At 44.4% G+C, this 26,249-nt stretch overlaps 1 protein-coding gene across 3 annotated transcripts in view; it reads right to left on the reverse strand.

Annotated features, from left to right (window-relative positions):
* The window catches only part of LOC129860436 (ubiquitin conjugation factor E4 B-like), a 65,110-nt gene that overhangs the window by 26,589 nt on the left and 12,272 nt on the right, over positions 1–26,249 (reverse strand). For 2 of the 3 annotated variants that reach the window (XM_055930823.1, XM_055930821.1), the window contains exons 5-14: positions 21,006–21,153; positions 20,501–20,726; positions 14,715–14,856; positions 12,703–12,803; positions 6,563–6,674; positions 6,201–6,284; positions 5,601–5,657; positions 1,141–1,257; positions 615–713; positions 295–408 (exon numbers count right to left, since the gene is read on the reverse strand). In XM_055930823.1, the coding sequence (XP_055786798.1) occupies positions 295–408; positions 615–713; positions 1,141–1,257; positions 5,601–5,657; positions 6,201–6,284; positions 6,563–6,674; positions 12,703–12,803; positions 14,715–14,856; positions 20,501–20,726; positions 21,006–21,153 (1,200 nt within the window). Of the gene's footprint in view, positions 1–294; positions 409–614; positions 714–1,140; positions 1,258–5,600; positions 5,658–6,200; positions 6,285–6,562; positions 6,675–12,702; positions 12,804–14,714; positions 14,857–18,228; positions 19,593–20,500; positions 20,727–21,005; positions 21,154–26,249 lie in introns of those variants that run through there. The other variant, XM_055930824.1, reaches the window with a different exon arrangement.

The following is a 26,249-nucleotide window of genomic DNA, read 5'->3' on the forward strand; positions in this document are numbered from 1 at the left end:
GGTGGGAGGGGAACATATACTATGAAATAAAGAACTGCTCAATAACTCCCTTAATAGTTCTGTTATTTAAGGAGTGGGGCAGTCCTACTCCTTTCATATGTATTTGTATCCGATATGACAGTGAAAGAATTACAGCAAAGGTGTGGGGGGGGGGGGGGGGGGATTGCAGTGTGTGCTAGAATAGCAGTGGGTCTCTTCAGACATTCTAGCTTGAAATGGTCACATTAGAAACCCTCAATACAGATGCTTTACAGATTAAATTAAAATAGGATCACTAAGCTTTAAGCCTTTTACCTGCATCTGGGCTTTCTTCACATTGCGGTTGACCAGAGCTGCCATGTAGTTGAGCACTACCTCTCTTGTCTCTCCATTTAGTAGGATGTTGTGGAGAATCTTAAACAAGTCACCCTGACAAAGAAAAAAAATTGTAGGCTCACAACCAAACTTTAGGAGCACAATGAAAAATATTTGAGTTAACAAAGCTAGAATCCTGAATTGTTCTCGGCACACTGGTGCTCCTAAATAAAAATTCCAGGTCGCGCGGTAAAATATTTTGCCGCATATGCAAGTAAAATGGTCGCACTGTACAGCCCTGCCAGGTGGGTGGGACTTACCCGGGCTGACTCCAGGTAGTGCTGCAGGGTTTGGCTACCCACGCGAGTGTTCTCCATGGTGATGGCTGGGCCCGAGAAGTACTTGTCACCCACTTTGGTCTGAATAGGAAAAGACCCCAAACAAAGTAAATTTTTTGCTGGTAAAATATAATGGCAACATAATATAAACTTGTCATGGTCATTTGTATATCTGTGAGCAATTAAAAAAAAAGAAAAAAAAATGCATTTTGTGAAGTAAACTTAGGCAATACAACAGGAACCACCAGAAAGATGTTAATCAGCAAAATTGGTGAAATCCAAGGGACAAGCACTGCTGCTGGGCTACATTCCTTTTCTTCTTTTGGCCAAATTGCATTGAGTCACACAAGCACACATTTATCTAGCTCCAGGGTGAAGCTTCCTCAATGTACAGATTTAGGATCAGCTTCCTCTCGCACAATTCCAACCTTAACCATTAGAGTAGAAAACTCAATACTGACCCAGGATCAGCATCTAGGGGCAACTTCACTCTACCCCTATTACTCACGTCATCCTCTGCAAAGACAGACAGGCTGAAGAATGCTCCCAGGAAGGACAGTCTCTGAACCTCTCGGCCCATCCCCGGGCCCAGAGACTTGGGGCACCACAGGGAGAGAGACGTCATCTGGGCAGGACACACACGACAGGCACAAACTCAGCAAAAAAACTCACTTTTTCAGGACCCTGTCTTTCAAAGACAATTTGTAAAAATCCAAATAACTTCACAGATCTTCATTGTAAAGGGTTTAAACACTGTTTCTCATGCTTGATCAATGAACATGCACCTGTGGAACGGTCGTTAAGACACTAACAGCTTACAGACGGTAGGCAATTAAGGTCACAGTTATGAAAACTTAGGACACTAAAGAGGCCTTTCTACTGACTCTGAAAAACACCAAAAGAAAGATGCCCAGGGTCCCTGCTCATCTGCGTGAACGTGCCTTAGGCATGCTGCAAGGAGGCATGAGGACTGCAGATGTGGCCAGGGAAATAAATTGCAATGTCCGTACTAAGACCGCGCTACAGGGAGACAGGAAGGACAGCTGATCGTCCTTGCAGTGGCAGACCACGTGTAACAACACCTGCACAGGACCGGTACATCTGAACATCACACCTGCGGGACAGGTACAGGATGGCAGCAACTGCCCGATTTACACCAGGAATGCGCAATCCCTCCATCAGTGCTCAGACTGTCTGCAATAGGCTGTGAGAGACTGGACTAAGGGCTTGTAGGCCTGTTGTAAGGCAGGTCCACACCAGACATCACCGTCAACAACGTCGCCAATGGGCCCAAATCCACCGTCGCTGGACCAGACAGGACTGGCAAAAAGCTCTCTTCACTGACGAGTCATGGTTTTGTCTCACAAGGGGTGATGGTTGGATTAGCGTTTATCGTCGAAGGAATGAGCCTTACACCGAGGCCTGTACTCGGGAGCGGGATCAATTTGGAGGTGGAGGGTCTGTCATGGTCTGGGGCAGTGTGTCACAGCATCATCGGACCGAGCTTGTCGTCATTGCAGGCAATCTCAACGCTGTGCATTACAGGGAAGACATCCTCCTCCCTCATGTGGTACCCTTCCTGCAGGCTCATCCTGACATGACCCTCCAGCATGACAATGCCACCAGCCATACTGCTCGTTCTGTGCATGATTTCCTGCAAGACAGGAATGTCAGTGTTCTGCCATGGCCAGCGAAGAACCCGGATCTCAATCCCATTGAGCACGTCTGGGACCTGTTGGATCGGAGGATGAGGCCATTCCCCCATGTCCGGAACTTGCAGGTGCTGTGGTGGAAGAGTGAGGTAACATCTCACAGCAATAACTGGTAAATCTGGTGCAGTCCATGAAGAGGAGATGCACTGCAGTACTTAATGCAGCTGGTGGCCACACCAGAAACTGACTGTTACTTTTGATTTTGACCCCCCCTTTGTTCAGGGACACATTACTCAATTTCTATTTGTCACATGTCTGTGGAACTTGTTCGTCTTATGTCTCAGTTGTTGAATCTTATGTTCATACAAATATTTACATGTTAAGTTTGCTGAAAATAAACGCAGTTGACAGTGAGGACGTTTCTTTTTTTGCTGAGCTAACATGGTGACTATTACATTACTAAGCCATACTTGATTGGTAACGGCAGTCCCCAATACCCCTACCCTGACAATTCAAATTGCATGTGACCTGTACAACACCCCTTCACAATGTGAAACAATGTTTGTGTTTTCTGCCTATTGTATTCTTTGTAACGCAAGCTCAAGTTCAAAGTAGGATGAGGACACCACCTATGCTTATTTCTCACCAAGGCACTATTACGAATGGAATTGCCTTACATCATGGTTCGCACTGATTTCAAACTCTGATGGGCACGATTCTAGTGTCGCTAAAAACAGTATAAGTTAAGTGCGTGTGTTAAAGTGTTAAAGCTTTAAATTATAATCCCTCAGCAATCTACAAAAACAACATATTTACATACGTTTTCAGACCATTTTTCTGTGAGACTCGAAATTGAGCTCAGGTGCATCCTGTTTCGATTGATCGTTCTTGAGATGTTTCTACAACTTGACTGGAATCCACTTGTGGTAAATTAAATTAATCGGACATTATTTGGAAAGGCACACAGCTGTCTATATAAGGTCCCACAGTTGACAGTGCATGTCAGAGCAAAAACCAAGCCATGAAGTCAAAGGAATTGTCCGTAGAGCTCCGAGACAGGATTGTGAGAAACAAGATTCTCTGGTCTGATGAAACCAAGATTGAACTCTTTGGCCTGAATGCCAAGCGTCACATCTGGAGGAAACCTGGCTCCATCCCTACGGTGAAGCATGGTGGTGGCAGCATCATGCTGTGGGGATGTTTCTCAGCGACAGTGACTGGGAGACTAGTCAGGATTGAGGCAAAGATGAACGGAGCAAAGTACAAAGAGATCCTTGATTAAAACCTGCTCCAGAGTGCTCAGGACCTCCGACTGGGGCAAAGGTTCACCTTCCAACAGGACACCGAACCTAAGCACACAGCCAAGACAACGCAGGAGTGGCTTCGGGACAAGTCTCTGAATATCCTTGAGTGGCCCAGCCAGAGCCCGGCGTTTAACCCGATCGAACATCTCTGGAGAGACCTGAAAATAGCTGTGCAGGAACACTACCCATCCAACCTGACAGAGCTTGAGAGGATCTGCAGAGAAGAATGGGAGAAACTCCACAAATACAGGTGTGCCAAGCTTGTAGCAACATACCCAAGAAGACTCGAGGCTGTAATCGCTGCCAAAGGTGCTTCAACAAAGTACTAGTAAAGGGTATAAATACCTATGTAACTGTGATGTTTCTTTTTTTATAAATTAGCAAAAAAATTATGAAAAACCTATTTCTGCTTTGTCATTATGGGGTATTGTGTGTAGATTATGTAAAAAAAAAAAAATACATTTTAGAATAAGGCTGTAACCTAAAAATGTGGGAAAAGTCAAGGGGTCTGAACACTTTCTGAAGGCATATATTCCTTATTTACGCATAAGGGGATTTTGTCTATGTCCCAAAGGGCACCCAATTTCCTTTATGGTGCAATACTTTTGACCACAGCACCACGTGAAAAGTAGTGCACTACAAAGGGAATAGGGTTCCATTTGGGCCGCATCCTTTGTCTTCCCATGGGGAAGAAGAGAGTCAACACTTTGGATTACGAGGTGCTATGGAGGAGATTGTTAGCTAATTCTAAAGGGGTGTAACGGTGAACCTATGGTTCGGGTACGTATTGTGGTTTTGGGGGTCATGGTTCGGTTTCGGGTACAGCGGGAAAATGAGTTACTGTAGTTAACTTATGTTTATTTAAGAAAATACAAAGTGTCGATAATCCTAATTCCATATGGTTACGAGTCATAATACCTGATGAGAGCACAATCAAGAACACCAACACCTTGGATATTTTTACATGAAAAAACAAACAATTACTCAACACTAAAATAAAGCGCAATATGCATGTGAAATCAATACGTAAACATGGCTATGACATTGTATTGGCCTGTGCTAGAATGTTTTCTAACAAAGAAAAATATGTGACTCTCATAAAGGGGGTGATTCTTTAGCGCCGTATTTCTACTTTCCCACTCTGGGGTAATGAGATGTCACTGTTAAGTAGCACTGTAGCCCTGGAGGGCCATCCATCTGTAGTAAGCGCAACACAGTGCATTGGCCAATTCATTGGCAACTTCGATTTTGCTTGATTACATAGAGCGGGTAGTACCAGTTTGCTGAAATGGGTGCGAGAGGGCGAAGTTTGTATCGTGGCTCGCGCACTTTCACGAGGTGCTGAAACCCCCTATTCTTCTCAACCACTGAGAATGGGCGCATATCCACGGCTATAAACATACCTATCGCTCTTGTAATTTCTTTGGCCCGGTCAGAATCAGCTGCAAAGGGCTGCTTCAGACGGGGAAGATGTAGTTGTGTGGTTGTTTTGTGTTTTTGTCTTGGTAGGAATACTGCGGTGATGTCGGCGTAAATGTGACAACATGTTTGAGGTCTCTGTCCATCGCCGTAGTAATCTACTGGGAAGCCAAAATGTTCCCAAACGGAAGATTTAAAACGACAATGGATAATTCTCCTGGTTTATCTACCTCACCACTCGCCATCGTACAGAACAAGTTCCCGGCGGCACCTCACGAAAGGCCAGCTTGAAGTGCGACAATTAAGATTTAAATTTTGATTACAACGTGCGCATAGGCTCTAGTTATTTTAACGGAATAGCCTGAAATTTATTTTAGATCAGATTTACTCAAGTAGCATACAATGCAGCGAAGGCATAGCCTCTAGGCCTAGTGCTTAATTTTTTTATGTATTAATTCATGTTCAGTGTGGACCGAACCGAGGTCCCTGTACCGAATGGTTTAGTACGAAGAAAAGTACCTTTAAAACGCCTACAAATTAAGTAATAGATGAAGAGATAAGAAAGATGTCTCAGGCTCTCCGAAAATACTCACCAAATTGCACATGGGGTGAGTCTTCCCAAACTTGATCTCACAGAGCTCAGCTAAAGCCTGTAGAAAACAAAACACGTCGTAAGTGAACGCAAGTAAACACCCATCCAAAATAGCCTCATAACATTGACCATTGACTGTTAAATGACCATATTCAAATGTGACCTTCAATTAAGTTTCCGTCACCTGGTGTAAAAAATCTAAAAAAATACCCGATGTCATCTTATGGCATGTGTGACAAGACGTGGTGTGTGTAAAAATTTCAAATTATGTTGTTACCAAGCCTTGAGTACTGGGAGCCATAGAAATACTAGCCACTCAGACCACGGCAATTTGAATGGAACACACGTGCACACTCAATATGGCAACCGGCCCACCAATAACAGAACCATTGACTTCAATGGGAAAATTCCCATTCTTGAATATATATATTTCTATGGTGGGAGCCTATAAGGTTCGCTCAGGGCTTACTGGCTCGTCACGCTAGCAGAGGTTCAGCTATGCCGGGAACATAATCCATTTGGCACATCTCAAACTTCCCCCCCATCAGTTAAATAGACAGGCTCTCTCACAGGCTGCACTACTTCTCCGCTGCCACCTTACCATGAGGGGGAACTTAAAGTTGTCACTGTCGAAGGAACATTCTTTCACAGCCAGAGCCAGCCCTTGAAGGATTGGAACGAAGATCTGAAAGACACATAAGAGCAGGTGAGCAAATGAGGATTGCACCACAGTAAAGATAGCTGAAAAATCAACATGGTGAAATGTACAGGATAACTTGGTATAATAGGGGGGGGAAAATCTTCTGCATTTCACATGGTTTTTCTCAAGTGTTTGATCGAATTCTCAATTACCAAATGTCTTCTAATTGACCTTTAAATGATCAGTCTTACCTATTACTAGCTTGGACAACACACTAATAAAAGCATAGTCTGTGTGTCAATCAGTCTGTCGGTTGAGCCCACCTGTCTGAAGACCTCCTCCTGGTGGGTCATGCAGGCCAGCTCCTGGATAAAGCCATACGGCAGGTTTCGGCACAGCATGTAGGGCACCAGCAGGGACTGCTGCAGGGGGCTCCTGAGTGGAGGGGCAAGGGGAGGAAAAACGCTTTTACTCAGACACATAACCTGAACCATGTCACCTGGCCAAATAATAGTTTGAGACCAAATTAGGAGCGATTTTGAATAAGAAAGTGTGCATTGTATTCTTGTTTTCTACCATTTAACAATTGGAAGAACAGGCATTCTAACAAAAGCCTATTTTATACTGTGCGTGTTTGCGCCGAGTTACTAAAAGCGGCGAGTTACTATAACGAACATATAAAAAATATTTCAAGAGCAGCTTTTTCCATCTTCATAACACTGCAAAAAAATCTGAAGCTTTGTCAGAAACGAATCCATGCTTTTGTCACTTCAAGATTAAACACTGCAATGCTCTACTCTCCAGCTAGCACTAAATAAACTTCCGCTAGTGCTAAATACATCTGCTAGAATCTTGACTAGAACCCCAAAATGATCATCTAAATCTATCATTTTACTCCAGGGCTAGCTACTAGCTTGATGTTGAGGCTAGGGCTGATTAAGGTTATTACATTGACAAGCTCTTACCCATCTCTCCGATTTTGTCCTGCCGTACATACCTACATGTATGTGTATGCTGCAGTCACAAAACGCAGGCCTCATTGTCCCTAGAATTTCTAAGCAAACAGCTGGAGGCAGGGCTTTCTCGTATAGATCGCCATTCTACTTATCCATGTGAGAGACGCAGACTCGATCTCAATCGATAAGTCTTTACTGAAGACTCATCTCTTCAGTAGGTCCAATGGTTGAGCAGTCTGGCCAAAAGGTGCTAATGTGAACGGCAAGGCATTGGAGTGACGAACCACCCTTGCAGTCTTTGCCTGGCCGGCTCCTCTCTCCACTGGGATTCTCTGGGTTGCTAGTGCTCTCCCATGTCATCCCTAGGAGTGCATCATGTCTTGCCAGGCTTTTTTCACTATACTCGACTTGAGTGGTAGTCACTGCCATCTTCCTGTTCGGTCTCGCGCCCCCTCGGGCTCGTGGGGGAGATCGAGGGCTGTACCCTGCCTTATCTCAGGGTAGTAAGTTCTTCTGTCGATATCTCTCTGGTGGTGGGAGGCTGTGCTTCGGCAAAGTGAGTGGGGTTATATTCTGCCTGGTTTGTCCTGTCCAGGAGAATTGTCAGATGGGACCATGGTGTCCCCCGACCCCCGTCTCAGTCCCCAGTATCTATGCTGCAATAGTCTACACAATATATTCAAAGGTATGTGGACACCCCTTCAAATTAGTGGATTCGGGTATTTCAGCCACACCCGTTGCGGACTTGAATGAAATTGAGCAACAACACATAGACCTTAAAAATAGTCTGTCCTCGTTTGCAACACTCACTACGGCGTTCCAAACTGCTTCTGGAAGTAACATCAGCACAATATGTTCGCTGGTACTTTCATGAAATGGGTTTCTTTGGCCGAGCAGCCGGCAGAAAGCTAAGATCACCAAGCACAATGCCAAGCGTCGGCTGGAGTGGCGTAAAGCTCGCTGCCATTGGACTCTGGAGTAGTAAAAACACGTTCTCTGGAGTGATGAATAACGCTTCACCATCTGGTAGTCCGACAGGCGAATCTGGGTTTGGCGGATGCCAGGAGAACGCTACCTGCCCCAATACATAATGCCAACTGTAAAGTTTGGTGGAGGAGGAATAATGGTCTGGGGCTGTATTTCATGGTTCGGGCTAGATCCCATAGTTCCAGTGAAGGGAAATTTTAACGCTACAACATAAAATGACATTCTAGACGATTCTGTGCTTAAAATTTAGCAGCAACAGTTGGGGAAGACTCTTTCCTGTTTCAGCATGAAAATGCCCCTGTGCACAAAGCAAGGTCCATACAGAAATGGTTTGTCAAGTTCGGTGTGGAAGAACTTGGCTGGCCTGCACAGAGCCCTGACCTCAACCCCATCAAACACCTTTGGGATGAATTGAAATGCCGACTGCGAGCCAGGCCTAATCGCCCAACATCAGTGCCCGACCTCACTAATGCTCGTGGCTGAATGGAAGCAAGTCCCCATAGCAATGTTCCAACATGTGGTGGAAAGCCTTCCCAGTAGAATGGAGGCTGTTATAGCAGCAAAGGGAGGACCAAATCCATATCAATGCACATGATTTTGGAATGAGATGTTCAACAAGCAGGTGACCGCATACTTTTAGTCATGTAGTGTATGTGCCGAGGGGCTACGGTCAATCAGTCATATCTGATGTATTTCTCCTGTGTGATCTTAAGGATGCTACCTCGATTTCTCCAGACTTTCGCTCTTCCTTCCCGGAGGACCATACCTCAGAACTACCTGGCCACTCCTGACTGTCTTTGTCCCCAGTTCACCTGGTTGGGCTGCTGACCCAGTTTCTGCTGTTCTGACTGCAGCTATGGAAACCTGACCTGCTTCTGCCTCACTATACTATGAAACAAAGATAAATTATATAAAGGATGATAGTAAAAAAGCATTGGAGCACCTTCAATGAAATTTTGGGCAAAAAGGCAAACTCAGCTCCAACATTCATTGAATCAGATGGCTCATTCGTTACAAAACCCACTGATATTGCCAACTATTTTAATGATTTTTTAAATTGGCATGATTAGCAAAATTGGGCATAACATGCCACCAACAAATGCAGTCACTACACATCTAAGTACAGCACCAGTCAAAAGTTTGGACACAGCTACTCATTCAAGGGTTTTTCATTATTGTATTATTTTCTACATTGTAGAATAATAGTGAAGACATCAAAACTATGAAATAACAAATAAGTAATCATATAGTAACCACAAAAAAGTGTCAAATCAAAATTTAGTTTTGATTCTTCAAAGTAGCCACCCTTCGCCTTGACAGCTTTGCGCACACTTGGAATTCTCTCAACCAGCTTCACCTGGAATGCTTTTCCAACAGTCTTGGAGTTCCCACATATGCGGAGCACTTGTTTGCTGCTTTTCCTTCACTCTGCGGTCCAACTTACCCCAAACCATCTCAATTGGGTTGAGGTCGGGGGATTGTACAGGCCAGGTCATCTGATGCAGCACTCCATCACTCTCCTTCTTGGTCAAATAGCCCTTACACAGCCTGGAGGTGTGTTGGGTCATTGTCCTGTTGAAAAACAAATGATAGTGGGACTAAGCGCAAACCAGATGGGATGGCGTATTGCTGCAGAATGCTGTTGTAGCCATGCTTGTTAAGTATGCCTGAATTTTAAATAAATCACACAATTACACCACCTCCATGCTTCACGGTGGGAACGACACATGCGGAGATCATCCGTTCACTTACTCTGCGTCTTACAAAGACACGGCGGTGATAAGCAAAAAGCTCAAATTTTGCATCATCAGACCAAAAGGACAGATTTCCACCAGTCTAATTTCCATTGCTCGTGTTTCTTGGCCCAAGCAAGTCTCTTCTTCTTATTGGTGTCCTTTGGTAATGGTTTCTTTGCAGCAACTCAACCATGAAGGCCTGATTCATGCAGTCTCCTCTGAACAGTTGATGTGTGTCTGTTACTTCCACTCTGTGAAGCATTTATTTGGGCTGCAATCTGAGGTGCAGTTAACTCGAATGAACGTATCCTCTGCAGCAGAGGTAACTCTGGGTCTTCCTTTCCTGTGGCGGTCCTCATGAGAGCCAGTTTCATAGCGCTTGATGGTTTTTGCGACTGCACTTGAAGAAACTTTCAAAGTTGTTGACATTTTCCAGATTGACTGACCTTCATGTCTTAAAGTAATGATGGACTGTCGTTTCTCTTTGCTTATTTGAGCTGTTCTTGCCATAATATGGATTTGGTCTTTTACCAAATAGGGCTATCTTCTGTATACCACCCCTACCTTGTCACAACACAACTGATTGGCTCAAACACATTAAGTAAAGAAATTCCACAAATGAACTTTTAACATGGCACACCTGTTAACTGAAATGCATTCCAGGTGACTCATGAAGCTGGTTGAGAGAATGCCCAAAGTGTGCAAAGCTGTCATCAAGTCAAAGGGTGGCTACTTTGAAGAATCTCAAATATAAAATACATTTTGATTTGCTTAACACTTTTTTGGTTACTACATGATTCCATATGTGTTATTTCATAGATTTGATGTATTCACTAATATTCTACAATGTAGAAAATAGTAAAAATAAACCCCTTGAATGAGTAAGTGTGTCCAAAAGTTTGACTGGTACTGTATATCTGACCAAATTATTAAAGACAAGCATTGTACATTTGAATTCCTTCAAATGAGTTTAAAAGACGTAAAAAAAAAGTATTGTCTATCAACTATGACAAGCCACCAGTGTCTGACAACTTGGATGGAAAATTACTGAGGATAATAATGGATGATATTGCCCCTCCTATTTTGCTACATCTTCAATTTAAGCCTACTAGAAAGTGTGCGTCCTCAGGCCTGGAGGGAAGCTAAAGTAATTCCGCTACCTAAGAATAGTCAAGCGCACTTTACTGGCTCAAAAAGCCGACCAATCAGCCTTTTACCAATCGTTATTACATTTTTGGAAAACATTTTGTTCGACCAGATGCAATGCTATTTTACAGTAAACAAATTGACAGACTTTCAGCATGCTTATAGGGAAGGGCATTCAACAAGCACAGCACTTACACAAATGACTGATGATTGGCTGAGAGAAATAAATGATAAAAAGATGCATGTAAATCTCTCATGGCTCAAAGTGGAGGAGAGATTGACTTCATTACTACTTGTTTTTGTAAGAAATGTTGACATGCTGATTGCACCGAGGTGTTTGTTTAAACTACTAGCACACAGCTCGGACACCCATGCATATGCCACCAGAGGTCTCTTCACAATCCCCAAGTCCAGAACAGACTATGGGAGGCCCACAATACTACATAGAGTCATGACTACATGGAACTTCCACATCAGAGACACCTATGCACACAGGAGCTAGCACACAAACTCTAAACACACGGTGTAATATTGTTGTATGATGGTATTCTACATTTGAGATATGAAGTGGTAAACTAATGTTATGTTTAATCTGTAATTATGTGTTGGATCCCTAATAGATACAAATACTCTGTCTGAATGCCCGGCTATGAAAAGCCAACTGACTCCTGAGGTGCTGACCTGTTGCACCCTCTACAACCACTATGATTATTATTTCACCCTGCTGGTCATCTATGAACCTTTCAACATCTTGAACAACAATCTTCACTGACATAACCAGAAGAAGACTGGCCACTCCTCAGACCCTGACTGCTCTAAGTTTCTTCCTAGGTTTGCGCCTTTCTAGGGAGTTTTTCCTAGCCACCATGCTTCTACATCTGCATTGCTTGCTCTTTGGTGTTTTAGGCTGGGTTTCTGTATAAGCACTTTGTGACATCTGCTGATGTAAAAAGGGCTTTATAAATACATTGTACTGATTGACTGCGTCGAGTTACTAAACTGAGGCTACACACGCTTGCTACTATGCAAGCTGGCCATTTTGCGTAGCTAATTTTCTTTCTTGCAATGCGTATTGCGTAGGATATAACTTAGGCTTTACTCAGACACACAACAGACCTGGAACGAGTCTCCTGGCCAATACTATTTGGAGGAACAAACTTATTATTGACCAAATTCTTGCATCATATACTTGTATTCTGCCCTTTAACAAGTGGTAGCATGCATGCTAACTAACTTGCTCAGAGAATGGTGATTGGAAACTCTAGAGTGTGGGAGCAAAGGTGTAAAAGGCATGGCAAAATAATGTGTATATGTGAACCCAATGATAAATAAATGAGTTGCTACGGTGCTCGAACAGTAGCTCCTGCTAGGGGTGATGAAATAGCAGACAAAAAGAACAAAACATGTATTTTCCATAGTTTAACTGCTGTTTTCTTCCATGTGCTTACGAATAGATAATTGGGCTGTAAAAAAATATCTATTGGAAATAAATGGGTCATCTGAAACGAACATGCAACAGACCTAGGCAGCTAGACACTCCTATTCAATGGCAGGGGAAACACTGATGAACAGAATAATAGAAATGACTGTATTATGACCACAGTATTGGAAGAGGTGACAGGAAGGTGTCAGACTGACCTGGGCTGCGTGAGGGCGCCCTGAAGGACAAGAGCGGCATGGGAAATGCACTGTGAGCGTATGTTGCTGAGGAGCTGGCTGACACCGGGGTGGCTGCAAATCTGAGAAGACAAGAGGAGGAGAGAGAAGTACAAGTTCAGTTTGTTTTGACAGCATCAGGGCTGCTCATGTCAAGGTGACCCTGTCTCCACATTCTTCTGCAGAATCATAATTTGGTCACAGAGGAGTGGCGCTTCCTCTCATCGTGAGCAGTATTGTGGTTAGGGCTGTTACGGTGACCGCATTACCACCACACCACTGGTCACAAGTCATGACCGCAGTTAAATTCCATCTGACCGTTTAGTCATGTAAGTAGTGTTAGGTTCTTATTTTTCAGAGTAAATAACTCACGGACACTAGAGAAGCTTAACCAAGTTTAATTATTTTAACATTTCTCTCCATCCCACTGTAGGACACTCCTCCTCCTCTCTCCAATCCTTACATCTTATGGTTCAACAGAAAGAAGGTAACCAGATACTAAACCCTGATAACTCCCTTAAGGGGAACTGATCTCAACCCCTCCTTCCTTCAGTCCACAGATGTCTATCTGTCTCCCCCATCTCAACCGTTGCTCTACTCCCTTCCACCCAACGCATTCCAAAGCTATCCGTCTTCCCACAGAGAACCATTCACTTCTGACACACAACCCAGTCTCTTCCACTCTTCCTATTCAAGGCTCGATCATTTATTGAATATCTCAATGTTCAAAGTTTAGCCGATTCCAACACTAGGCTTCTCCAAAACGGTGCTCTGATGCTGCTGGTGGTCATTAGTAGCCTACCAAACTTGCTAACTGCCTGGTACTCAGCACTCTATTGTCCCTCTAATCACTCTGACATCAATGCAAATGTTTCAGAAAATCTAAATCAAACACTTCATAAGAGCCCATGAGCTCATGTTGCGCAACATTTCTATAAGGCTATGCAATTGTCTACAGAATGTATTAAAAATCAAAACCTATACCCCAACGTTTGTATCACAACTAAAGTTGCATAAATAACTAAATTAAGCATATAGGAGGACTTGTTTCTTTCCTTTAGACCTGTCTAAAATAAATTATGGATTTATTGCGATGGTGTAGGCTATATTACATGTATTTAGTAGACTTTTAAAAATGTATATGTTCCAAAGGTCAGCACCATTGGCTTGTAGGCTGTGCGTGGAAGCCAGGAGATGCTAAATGTGTTTATGTTCATTAAAAAAGTAAATTACCGCGAGACCGGCAGTTATTAGCTTAACAATCACCGGCTGACTAAATGTCATGACCGCCACAGCCCTAATTGTGGTCAGTCTCTTTGAACTCAATTGGGTATTACCTGATTTGTGTTGCGAGGGGTTTATGTTCATGTGTATTGTCCATCTCTTTTAAATAAGACGCATTTTAATCAGAAAAGAGCGTTCCAATGTGCAAATGTAACTTTGCCTCATCTCAGGACAAGGTTTTAGGCATAGCACACCACGCATGGCAGAAAAGTAAGTATTGTTTGGGGACACTATCTTAAAATGGTGTTTCCAAATGCTTCAAATAGTATGATAGAAACCCATCGCTATATTTTTTGGACGATGTTACTTGAACTCCCATGTACTGGTTGGTAAAATGCAAAAAAAAAAAAATTGTGCTAAGTAGCGTCAGCTAGCACTAGTGGGCTGTACCTGCGGCAAAACGCCGGTACTTTTCATCCTATAGCTTGTTCTACATCTTATTTTTAAATTGTGAACCAACATGTTTTCAGTACTTCTATTTCCATGACTGATCAAAACTAACTTTCTCATGCGCTCACTTTTCTCTCTGCCGCAGACAAATAGTGAGCAATATGTTTTGAACATCGTCAAAATAAAAACCCCAGTATCGAATCGCAATAAATCGGCACCCAAGTACGGTGATAATATCGTATCGTGAGGTCCCCGGCAATTCCAAAACCAAACTTCCAAATGAGTAGATAACACATATGTTCGGGGTGTTTCCAGTTTACCTTGGGCGCCTTACTTTCCTCCATGCCTGCACTGTCGAAGCGCTCGATGAGGTAGTTGAGCATCTCAGTCTCCATGCACGCCTCGATGGAGAAGCAGTCGCTGCAGGATTGCGAGTCCATTCCCCCTGCAGACACACCCAGACTACACAGAGAGAGACGGAGGGTAAAACACAGACAAAGTCATTACATTTAACAGAACAGGAGCAGAACCAGGGCACCATAAGAAACAAGCCGCGTCGACAAATGTGGTAAATAAGCGACCTTTCAGGTTCTCCTGAAAGAAATGTCAAACGTTAGCTACAGTACTGCAACGTAGTGTTTCAGCATTTTTTTATCCACAACTCTCGAGTTTGAAATCTAACTAACTTAACTCTTCGATTTGACAAAATTCCTTCAATAATTTCCCTCAATAGCAGTTTGAAGTTTGGTCGTGTTTAATAGGGCACGCAACGGAAAACCTTTTGCAACCTTTTGTTTCAACTCCATGTAGTCGCTTGCTCCCTCCTGGTTTGTTTCAGTCCATTTTTAGTTAATTCTCTTCCATTTGGTGCCTAATGAACACAATACAGGTAATGGATTCCACAGAGATATCCAATGACCACAAGGGTTCAGAAGAAGACAGTTCAGGGTTCAGAAGAAGACAGACCGGTGGGTAACCTGTGAGCATCTTCACACCACCACAAACCCCTGGCTATACCGTTAGTCATGTAATCTACAGTTGCAGACATTAAAAGTTAATTTAAAAAAAACTTTTACATAGGTTTTTGTGACAAACTATCGCTAGGAGACACCAGGGCTGCGTTGCACACGTATTGCAAAAAATGTTCTGCCAATACCGCAGAAATCTACATTTTCAGTGACTGCAGGAATAATGTGAATAATTATTCTGCCAAAGGGTGCTTGAAAGATTTCTAGCAGAGACTTGAATGCACAGAACGGAGAACTGATTGTCTTGTGATATTGGTTGAGAACTTGCACTTTCAATCCAGCAGATTGTTTATCCGGGGTGCAGCAAGCAGCATTTACAGCAACAGACACCATCTGAAGACAAGATCAAACCTGTTGTCGTCTTTGATCTGAATATTGTTTGCAGAAAGATTAAACAGCATCTTCGACATGCACTTCCAAGACTTATTTGCCTGGTCTTGACAAACAGGTCTAAACTTGGATTCTTTGCACAAATTTGATCCGAGAGCTAGAGAAATTGGCCATCTGAGCTACAGTCCATGACAGGCCTAATTCACAGGGAAATTACAATCCTGGGCCAAACTCATGCTGATTATTTCCAAGACCTTCAGGATCCTAGTGCTTGAGTACCTGATATCAGGCTACTTACTAACTGCAGTGCTAGCCTAGTCATAATTTTTGTTTTGTTCACTTAACTGCAATTCAGACAACAAAGCTGAGCACCCTGCCTCAATCTGTACTGAAATAAACTAGTTCCAAAGCTGAGCACCCTGCCTCAATCTGTACCGGAATAAACTAGTTCCAAAACTGAGCACCCTGCCTCAATCTGTACCGAAATAAACTAGTTCCAAAACTGAGCACCCTGCCTCAATCTGTACTGGAATAAACTAGTTCCAAAGCTGAGCACCCTGCCTCAATCTGTACTGGAATAAACTAGTTCCAAAGCTGAGCACCCTGCCTCAATCTGTACTGGAATAAACTAGTTCCAAAGCTGAGCACCCTGCCTCAATCTGTACTGGAATAAACTAGTTCCAAAACTGAGCACCCTGCCTCAATCTGTACTGAAATAAACTAGTTCCAAAGCTGAGCACCCTGCCTCAATCTGTACTGGAATAAACTAGTTCCAAAACTGAGCACCCTGCCTCAATCTGTACTGGAATAAACTAGTTCCAAAACTGAGCACCCTGCCTCAATCTGTACTGGAATAAACTAGTTCCAAAACTGAGCACCCTGCCTCAATCTGTACTGAAATAAACTAGTTCCAAAGCTGAGCACCCTGCCTCAATCTGTACTGGAATAAACTAGTTCCAAAGCTGAGCACCCTGCCTCAATCTGTACTGGAATAAACTAGTTCCAAAGCTGAGCACCCTGCCTCAATCTGTACTGGAATAAACTAGTTCCAAAGCTGAGCACCCTGCCTCAAGCTGTACTGGAATAAACTAGTTCCAAAGCTGAGCTTCAAATACAGCCGAGGCCCGTAAAATCTGCAAGTGTTTACAGCCTCTACATTTCTCAACCTGTTCCTGCTGCAGCTGGCCTGCAGTGGTTTAACTCTGGTTACGTCCCAAAGGGCATCCTATTCCCTATATAGTGCACTACATTTGACCAGGGACCTGTGGTTCTGGTCAAAATTAGTGCACTAAGTAGGGAATTGGGTGCCATTTGGGACGCAAATCAGCGGTCAGTGGCTAGGCTTGTCACACTGCTGAAGCATGCCGTTCATTTTTTTTTTTTTTTACTTAACTAGGCAAGTCAGTTAAGAACAAATTCTTATTTACAATGACGGTCTACCAAAAAGGCAAAAGGCCTCCTGTGGGGACGGGGGCTGGGATTAAAAATAAAACCTCTCCAGAAAGGAGAGACGGGTTAAAAAGTTTGGTGATAGGCTTGATGATGTTATGGGCTGCAACCTTAAAGGGTCTAAACCATCTGACCCAGATGTTTTTTGGGGGTCAAGTTTCAGGAGCTCCTTCAGCACCTTGGACTCAGTGACTACCTGCAGGGAGAAACTTTGTTGTGGGGCAGGGGGAAAAGAGGGAGAAGGGGGGAAAGAGGGAGAAGGGGGAAAAGAGGGAGAAGCATCGGGGATAGCCGCATTAGAAGGGTTGGGAGATGAGGAAATGTTGGACGGGCAAAGAGGCATGGCTGAGTCAAATAGGAATCCTGACTTACAGAATGGCTCCTTAAAGTAACTAACTTTGGCCTTCCGGATAGCACTTATTTCTCATTTGCCTGAACTAGAGTCAGCCTGAGTATGTGTGTGCCGAGGCTTTCGCCAAATGCAATTCCTGAGGTGGAGTAACTCTGCAAGATCGCAGTCGAACCAGGGGCTGAACCTGTTTTTAATTCTCATTTTCTTTATGGGGGCGTGTTAACAATACCACTGAAAAAAAGAAGGTCCAAGCATCTTAGCCAAGGGGATCAAGCTGATTCTATACCATGTTACAGAGGCCAGTTCATGAAGGAAGGCTTGCTCATTAAAGTTGTTTAGCAAGCGTCTATGACAAATCAGGTCGTTTCACTGAGCAGCCATTACGAACACAGGCTGTAAAACAGTGATCACTAAGGTCATTACAGAAAACACCAGACTGATACCTATCAGGATTATTTGTGAGGATAACATCGAGGAGAGTAGCCTTATCTGGGTGTTTGGAGTCATACCTTTGTGGGATTGGTAATAATCTGAGATAGATTTATGGAGTCCCATTGCTTTAGGACTCGGTCAGGTTGTTTAAGCATGTCCCAGTTTAGGTCACCTACCAGGACAAATTCAGACTTAGTGTAAAGGGCCAGGAGAGAGCTTAGGGCAGGTAGGGTACAGGCCTACCTGCCGGTGAGTCTACTGAACACACAGGCCGTGCAGCGGTGTCTACCTGGACCCAAACTGCGAAAAATCCTCCTCCTGTTCATCCTCTTCGTCGCTGCTGTCCTGAGACATGTCAGAGGGTGAAGAACAGAAAGGAGAGGGGGCTGGCGTGGAAGAAGGAGGGATAAGATAGGTGGTCAGGGTGGAAAAACACGACGACTAAGATGGGGATTTGATGGACAGTTTAGACACACAGGTCATATATAAGAGAGGGTGGGGTAGGGAAGGAAGAGGGTAGCACTGAGGAAAGGACGTAGGAAGGAAGTGATATGACTAGCACGCCTCTCGGACTTCAGCTGAACCCTGATTGTGATTCACTGTGGAATAAAACACCAGACCACTCCCCTAGTGCTGACCTTATTCCATGTCCATCAGTACATGTTATATGAAGATACAAGGACACATGGGCTCCTACAGCCACCATAGACAAAGAGTACCATAGCTATGCTTCACACAAAAAACATGCAGGACAAGCAATGCATGTGCAAGCAAAAATAAAGGGTCTTTCTCCTGGTTTCTCAATGACACTGTTCCAGCTCCAAGTTTTTATTCGTCAGAACTGGGCCATTGTCCCAACACTGAGCATTTTATTTACACATACACACTATTTTTTTATGACAGCGATTGTAAATTGTTCTAATCAGAGAATTGAAGGTTTGTGGGTGGGAATTATATGTAAACCTTTACTCTGACTTCTTCCCCAGACACAGATTAAACCTAGTCCTGGACAAAAAAGCACTCAATGGAGAAACTCCATTTTTAGTCCAGGACTAGGCTTAATCTGTGTCTGGGAAAACGCCCATGTTAATTTACGCAATAGGCCTACACAAGTAGCCCATCATCATGTAGCAATACACAAGCTAGCTAAACGTGCTTTTCTTACCCCACAGACATAAGAGGTACTCAGGTCAAGTGTTATATTAGTACCAGACGAGATTTGGAAGGATGCCCCACGAGACTAGTATCACCCACCAAACAAAGGCTGCGTCCAAAATGGCACCATACCGTATTCGCTATGGGCCCTGGTCAAAAGTAGGGAACTATACAGTAAATAGGGTGCCAATATGGACACATTCCAAGTGTCTAGTGGCACATTTCAGGAAGTGGCATGCAGCACAAGGGAATACGTTTAAATTCTAACTTGGTGGAAAGGGCTTTAAATCTCATTTCATTTGACAGCGTATGCAACCACCTTTAAATCTACAGAGCAAGCTTTTCAGTTCATACCCCAATCCAATCGTGTTAGGGGGGATATATCATGGGCAGCGGAGGATTAATGTTTTAGTAAGGTAGCTTGTTGCATGTCACTCTGTCACACAGGTGGTTGAGGAGGTACCTAGACGGGATCCGGGCAGCTTGTCGGGAAGCTGCTCTGGGCGAGGTGGGCACCAGAGGGAGGGGCATGGAGCTGGGCGGGCGAGGTCTAGGGGAGGGAAGGAGAACCGACTGGGGAGTGGTTGGTAGTCTTGGGGCTGGGGCCTGGGACAGGGCGATGGGCGGTACTGGGAAGCATGCAGGGACAGGGCCAGGGACGGAGGAAAACCCAGGGAGGCTAGCCAGAGTGGGGCAAGGGGGGGTGGAGAACCCTGAGGGAGAGGTGACAGAGTAGGGCCGGTAGCGCTGGGAAACGGGCAGGGGGGCGGAGAGAGAGAGCCTAGAGGAGTTGGCCATAGTAGGGGGACTTGGGGCTACCATTGGATGTGGGGAGGAGGGGGTGGAGGCAGGTAGAGATGGAGAGGTCATCCTGGCTGGGTTCAAAGCCAGTGGGTGTGGACTACACCCGTATAGGCTGTGGACAACATGGTAAAACAAAGGGGTTATATAAAACTTAACGAAGAACACAGAACGATACCATGACTGGGCCAGTTCAAAAAAGACAGCACGTCCTACTGAGTAGGCCTCAATTACAAGAAAGGGAACAATTCAATCTCTGGAATTCCATTAGACACTATTTTGAATGGATTCCATCAGGGTGTCTTGTACAATTTCTAATCAGAGATTGAGTTAAATGGCACTGGTTGAATTTGAACAACCATATGTGCAAATGGTAAGTTTAGACTGAGCTCCAAATGGCACCCTATTCCCTATACAGTGTACTACTTTTGACCAGAGCCCTATGGGAGCTAGTCAAAAGTAGGGGAGCTCTATAGAGAATAGAATGCCATTTAGGACACAGTCCTACTGTATTTACCCAGGACTGGGGGCTAGTTGTGGGGTCATTGGGCGTACTTGCCTGGACAGAGAGCTGGCCCCAAATGAGCCTGCACAGGTGGCCATGGGACTGCCACCCTGGCTAGAGGGCTGAACCAGCGTCAGGTGGTGGTCGGGAGATTTGGCAGCAGCAATTGGCTGGGACGTGGCAGTCAGGCTGCCGAAGGGGTTGTGGATGTGCGACACGGTGGACATCATGAGAACCTCCATCAGGATCTGGCCAATCAGGTCTTTGAAGTCAGAGTAGACTGGGAGGAGGAAGAGAAATAGCACACACAATTAATTTATGACTTGTCATTGCAGTGCAACGTACAATAATATACATGAGAGAAAACTATTTGCATTTCAATTTAATACAAATATTTTCTTCAAATTTCAACAGAAACGTTGGGTTAGAGGACATACATTTTGTATAGCTATTACAATCAGATGCCAATATCATAAAGCACTAATCTAGGACTTTTCTGCAAAAAGCTATACAACTGAAGGAGAAAAATCATATCAACTCCCCTGCATCTTTGCCCTACCTTCTTTGGGGCTGCTCTGGTAGAACTCTGCGGCAAGCGAGGGGAGAAAGATGACATCTCTGTCCTGCTCCTTCCAGGAGACACGCAGGATCTTACAGATGAGCTGCAGAGCCTGCTCTTCAGAGACATCTGAGGTTTCAGCGGATTCCTGGGACAGGCACACCCATGGAGAGTTACAAGGACTAGCTAGAGCGGACAATGCTGTTCAAGTGACAGGTGGACCTGCGGTCATGTTGAGTTTACCGATAGGCGGTAAAAATCGACATTTACATACCCTTGGGTAAATGCAGGGGGATCAGGGTTTAATGTGTGAAACGAAGGCCAAGAGGCCGACATGTGAACAAATTTGGATTAACATCAACCAAGTGACAGTCCATTCATCTTAAATCAAACTATTGGCGTTAGCACAATGGACAGAGCTGTCGTCTGGAGAACACAGTAGGGCAGGGCCCATCAAAGTTCACGTTCAGGACCTTGGACAGAGAAATACTTCATTTAAACATGCCGTTAACTTTTTCATCGATCTTCAACATTTCCACTTTGTTATGTTATAGCTTTATTCTACAATGGATTAAATAAAATAAAAAATCCTCAATCTACACACAATAAACCATAATGACAAAACAAAAACTGTTTTTTTAGAAAGGTTTACAAAAACTATTCAGACCCTTTGCTATCAGACTCGACATTGAGATCAGGTGCATCCTGTTTCCTTTGATCATCCTTGATGTTTCTACAACTTGATTGGAGTCCACCTGTGGTAAATTAAATTGATCGGACACGATTGGGAAAGGCACACACCTGTCTATATAAGGTCCCACAGTTGACAGTGCATGTCAGATCAAAAACCAAGCCATGAGGTTGAAGGAATTATCCATAGAGCCCCCGAGATAGGTTTTGTTGAGGAACAGATCTGGGGAAGGGTACCAAAACATTTCCAAGAACACAGTGGCCTTCAAAATTCTTAAAAAGGATTAGGGCCTCCCGGGTGGAGCAGTGGTCTAGGGCACTGCATCGCAGTGCTAACTGCGCCACCAGAGTCTCTGGGTTCGCGCCCAGGCTCTGTCGCAGCCGGCCGCGACCGGGAGGTCCGTGGGGCGACGCACAATTGGCATAGCGTCGTCCGGGTTAGGGAGGGTTTGGCCGGTAGGGATATCCTTGTCTCATCGCGCTCCAGCGACTCCTGTGGCGGGCCGGGCGCAGTGCGCGCTAACCAAGGGGGCCAGGTACACGGTGTTTCCTCCGACACATTGGTGCGGCTGGCTTCCGGGTTGGAGGCGCGCTGTGTTAAGAAGCAGTGCGGCTTGGTTGGGTTGTGCTTCGGAGGACGCATGGCTTTCAACCTTCGTCTCTCCCGAGCCCGAACGGGAGTTGTAGCGATGAGACAAGATAGTAATTACTATCGATTGGATACCACGAAAATTGGGGAGAAAATGGGATAAAAAATATAAATAAATAAAAAAGGATTAGTTTGGAACCAACGAGACTCTTCCTAGAGCTGGCTGGCCACCCGGCCATACTAAGCAATCGAGGGAGAAGGACCTTGGTCAGGGAGGTGACTAAGAACCCGATGGTCACTGACAGAGATCCAGAGTATCTCTGTGGAGATGGGAGAACTTTCCAGAAGGATAGCCATCTCGGCAGCACTGCACCAAATGAGTCCTTTATGGTAGGGTGGTCAGAAGGAAGCCACTCCTCAGTAAAAAGGCATGTGACAGCTCTCTTTGAGTTTGCCAAAAGACACCTAAAGGACTCTCCGACCATGAAAAACAAGAGTCTCTGGTCTGATGAAACCAAGATTGAACTATTTGGCCTGAATGCCAAGCGTCACGTTTGGAGGAAACCTGGCACCCTCCCTACGGTGAAGCATTGTGGTGGCAGCATCATGCTGTGGGGATGTTTTTCAGCAGTAGGGACTGGGAGACAAGTCAGGATCGAGGGAAAGATGAACAGAGCAAAGTACAGACCGATCCTTGATGACAACCTGCTCCAGAGCGCTCAGGACCTTATGTCAATTAGCCTCTCATCAGCAACATCTAAAGCCATGACACCATTTTCTGGAATTTTCCAAGCTGTTTAAAAAGGCACAGTCGACTTAGTGTATGTAAACTTCTGGCCCAATGAAATTGTGAAATAATCTGCCTGTAAACAATTGTTGGAAAAATTACTTGTGTCATGCACAAAGTAGATGTCCTAACCAACTTAACAAAGCTATAGTTTGTTAACAAGAAAATTGTGGAGTGGATGAAAAAATAGTTTTATTGACTCCAACCTAAGTGTACGTAAACTTTTGACTTCAACTGTACATACCCCAACCAGAAGCCATGGACTACAGGCAACATTTGCAATGAGCTTAAGGCTAGAGCTGCCGCTTTCAAGGAGCGGACTCTAAACAGGAAGCTTATAAGAAATCCCGCTATGTCCTTTGATGAAGCATCAAACAGGAAAAGCATCAATACAGTACTAAGATCTAAATCATACTACACCGGCTCCGACACTCATTGGATGTGGCAGGGCTTGCAAACTATTAAACTACAAAAGGGAGAGCTGAGAGCCAAGATCTGCCCAGCGACACGGGCCTACCAGACGAGCTAAAAAAAAACGTATATGCAAGTAACACTGAAACATGCATGAGACCATCAGCTGTTCCGGACAACTGTGTGATCACGCTCTCCGCAGCTGATGTGAGTAAGACCTTAAAACAGGTCAACATTCACAAGGCCGCTGGGCCAGACGGATTACCAGGACGTGTACTCCGAGCATGCGCTGACCAACTGGCAAGTGTCTTCACTAACATTTTCAACCTCTCCCTGGCTGTGTGTTTAATACCAACATGTTTCAAGCAGACCACCATAGTCCCTGTGCCCAAGAACACTAAGATAACTAAATGACTACCGACCCGTAACACTAACGTCTGTAGCCATGAAATGCTGGTCATGGCTCACAACACCATCATCCCAGAAACCCTAGACACACTCCAATTTACATACCGCACCAAAAGATCCACAGGTGATGTAATCTCTATTGCATGCCACACTGCCCTTTCCCAAATGGACAAAGGGGGCACCTATGTGAAAATGCTATTCATTGACTACAGCTCAGCATTCAACACCATAGTGCCCTCAAAGCTCATCACTAAGCTAAGGACCCTGGGAATAAACACCTCCCTCTGCAACTGGATCCTGGACTTCCTGACGGGCCGCCCCCAGGTGATAAGGGTAGTTAACACGTCCACCACGCTGATACTCAACACAGGGGCCCCTCAGGGGTGCGTGTCCAGTCCCCTCCCTGTTCACTCATGACTGCACAGCCAGGCACGACGCCAACACCATCATTAAGTTTGCTGATGACAACAGTGGTAGGCCTGATCACCGACAACGATGAGACAGCCTATAGGGTGGTCAGAGACCTGGCCGTGTGATGCAAGGACAACAACCTCTCCCTCAACGTTATCAAGACAAAGGAGATGATTGTGGACTACAGGAGAAGGAGGACTGAGCACGCCCCCACTGACATCGACGGGGCTGTAGTGGAGCAGGCTGAAAGCTTCAAGTTCCTTGGTGTCCACATCAACAAACTAACATGGTCCAAGCACACCAAGAGTCGTGAAGAGGGCACGACAAAACCTATTCCCCCACAAGAGACCGAAAAGATTTGGCATGGGTCCTCAGATCCTCAAAAGGTTTTACAGCTGCACCATCGAGAGCATTAAAGTGGAAAAATTGTAAGATTGTTATAATACTTTTATTGCATTAAATGGTTGTTTTATGCAGCAGAATAGAATATTATTCTACCTATTGTGTGTGTGTTCTACTGAGGATGGGCCTCTGGGAGATAACTGACATAGGAAATGTACACTGTCTTTGGGTGATAAAACCTAAAGAGCATGTTTCTCTATACCGTACCAGGGAGAGATGTTTGGAGTCAGAGGACCAGACACTGGAAACTGTTGACCAGACAATGAAAACTGTTGACACATATGTATTATAGGTATCTTACAAACAGATCTTAACCTTGTGAACCATTCCATATATCGGTTGATCGTCATGTAGGTTGAAAGAGGTGTATCTTGGCTATAAAAGACCTTTGTACTTTTGTCTCGGGGCTCTCCACGAATCATCTGAGCGTGAATTGTCGACCAGCCATGACCAGCCATCATTATTGTAGAGCACTCAATCGATTCACTTTATGTGTGCGTTGTATTGACCTGCTCCCTTATTAATAAGTGATTCAAGTTTTAGTTTAAGTATAACTCTGACTTGTGGGATAAGTTTATCTCTTGTCATTTGATAGTGAAGAAATTAACCACCACAGCATCCTGAAGGGTTGCATCACTGCCTGGTATGACAACTGCTCGGCCTCCGACCGCAAGGCACCACAGAGGATAGTGCGTACGGCCCAGTACATCTCCGGGGCCAAGCTTCCTGCCATCCAGGACCTCTATATCAGGCGATGTCAGAGGAAAGCCCTAAAATTGTCAAAGACTCCAGCCACCCTAGTCATAGACTGTTCTCTCTGCTACCGCAAGGAAAGTGTAACCGGAGCACCAAGTCTAGGTCCAAGAGGCTTCTAAACAACTTCTATCCCCAAGCCATAAGACTCCTGAACAGATAATCAAATGGCTACCCAGACTATTTGCATTTCCACACCTAGATAGCTAACCGTACGCTTTAACTTGAAATGAAAACGACAGACTAAATTAGAAACGTGTCATATCTGAAAATGTGGCTAGCTAGCCTCTTCCCTGTATACATGGATGGACGCCACTCCCTCTGTCACAGATGCCATGGTTGCCCTTTGTTTGAAGATGTATAAAATACCTGTCTCCGTATTACAATAGTCTTCTGTGTGTTCTCTTTTTGACACCCTCTGCATATTTGCAATCAAAACTCTAGAATTTTCTCCATTAGCTATCATACTCTAATTCCACTGGGCATTCCACTGATTTCAAAACTCGGTCCTCCAGAAAGTGGAGACTGAGGTACTTATAGTTTGAGCCAATGCACAGAGACAATCTAGCCACATTTTTTTTTATTCACGGGCTATAAAGATAAAACACCAAGTGAAAAACTATTATATTTTAGATACTGAACTAAATGTAAAAAATAAATAATAATGTCACAATAGGAATGTGACCAAAATAGCTTTTTACCACCTCAGGAACATTGCCACGGTGCATCAGTTTCTCTTTCTGGCTGAAACAGAGACAGACTCTTCCATACTGTTATTACAAGCAGGCTTGAC

This window comes from Salvelinus fontinalis, chromosome 8 (assembly GCF_029448725.1).
Source record: "Salvelinus fontinalis isolate EN_2023a chromosome 8, ASM2944872v1, whole genome shotgun sequence".
Taxonomy (NCBI): domain Eukaryota; kingdom Metazoa; phylum Chordata; class Actinopteri; order Salmoniformes; family Salmonidae; genus Salvelinus; species Salvelinus fontinalis.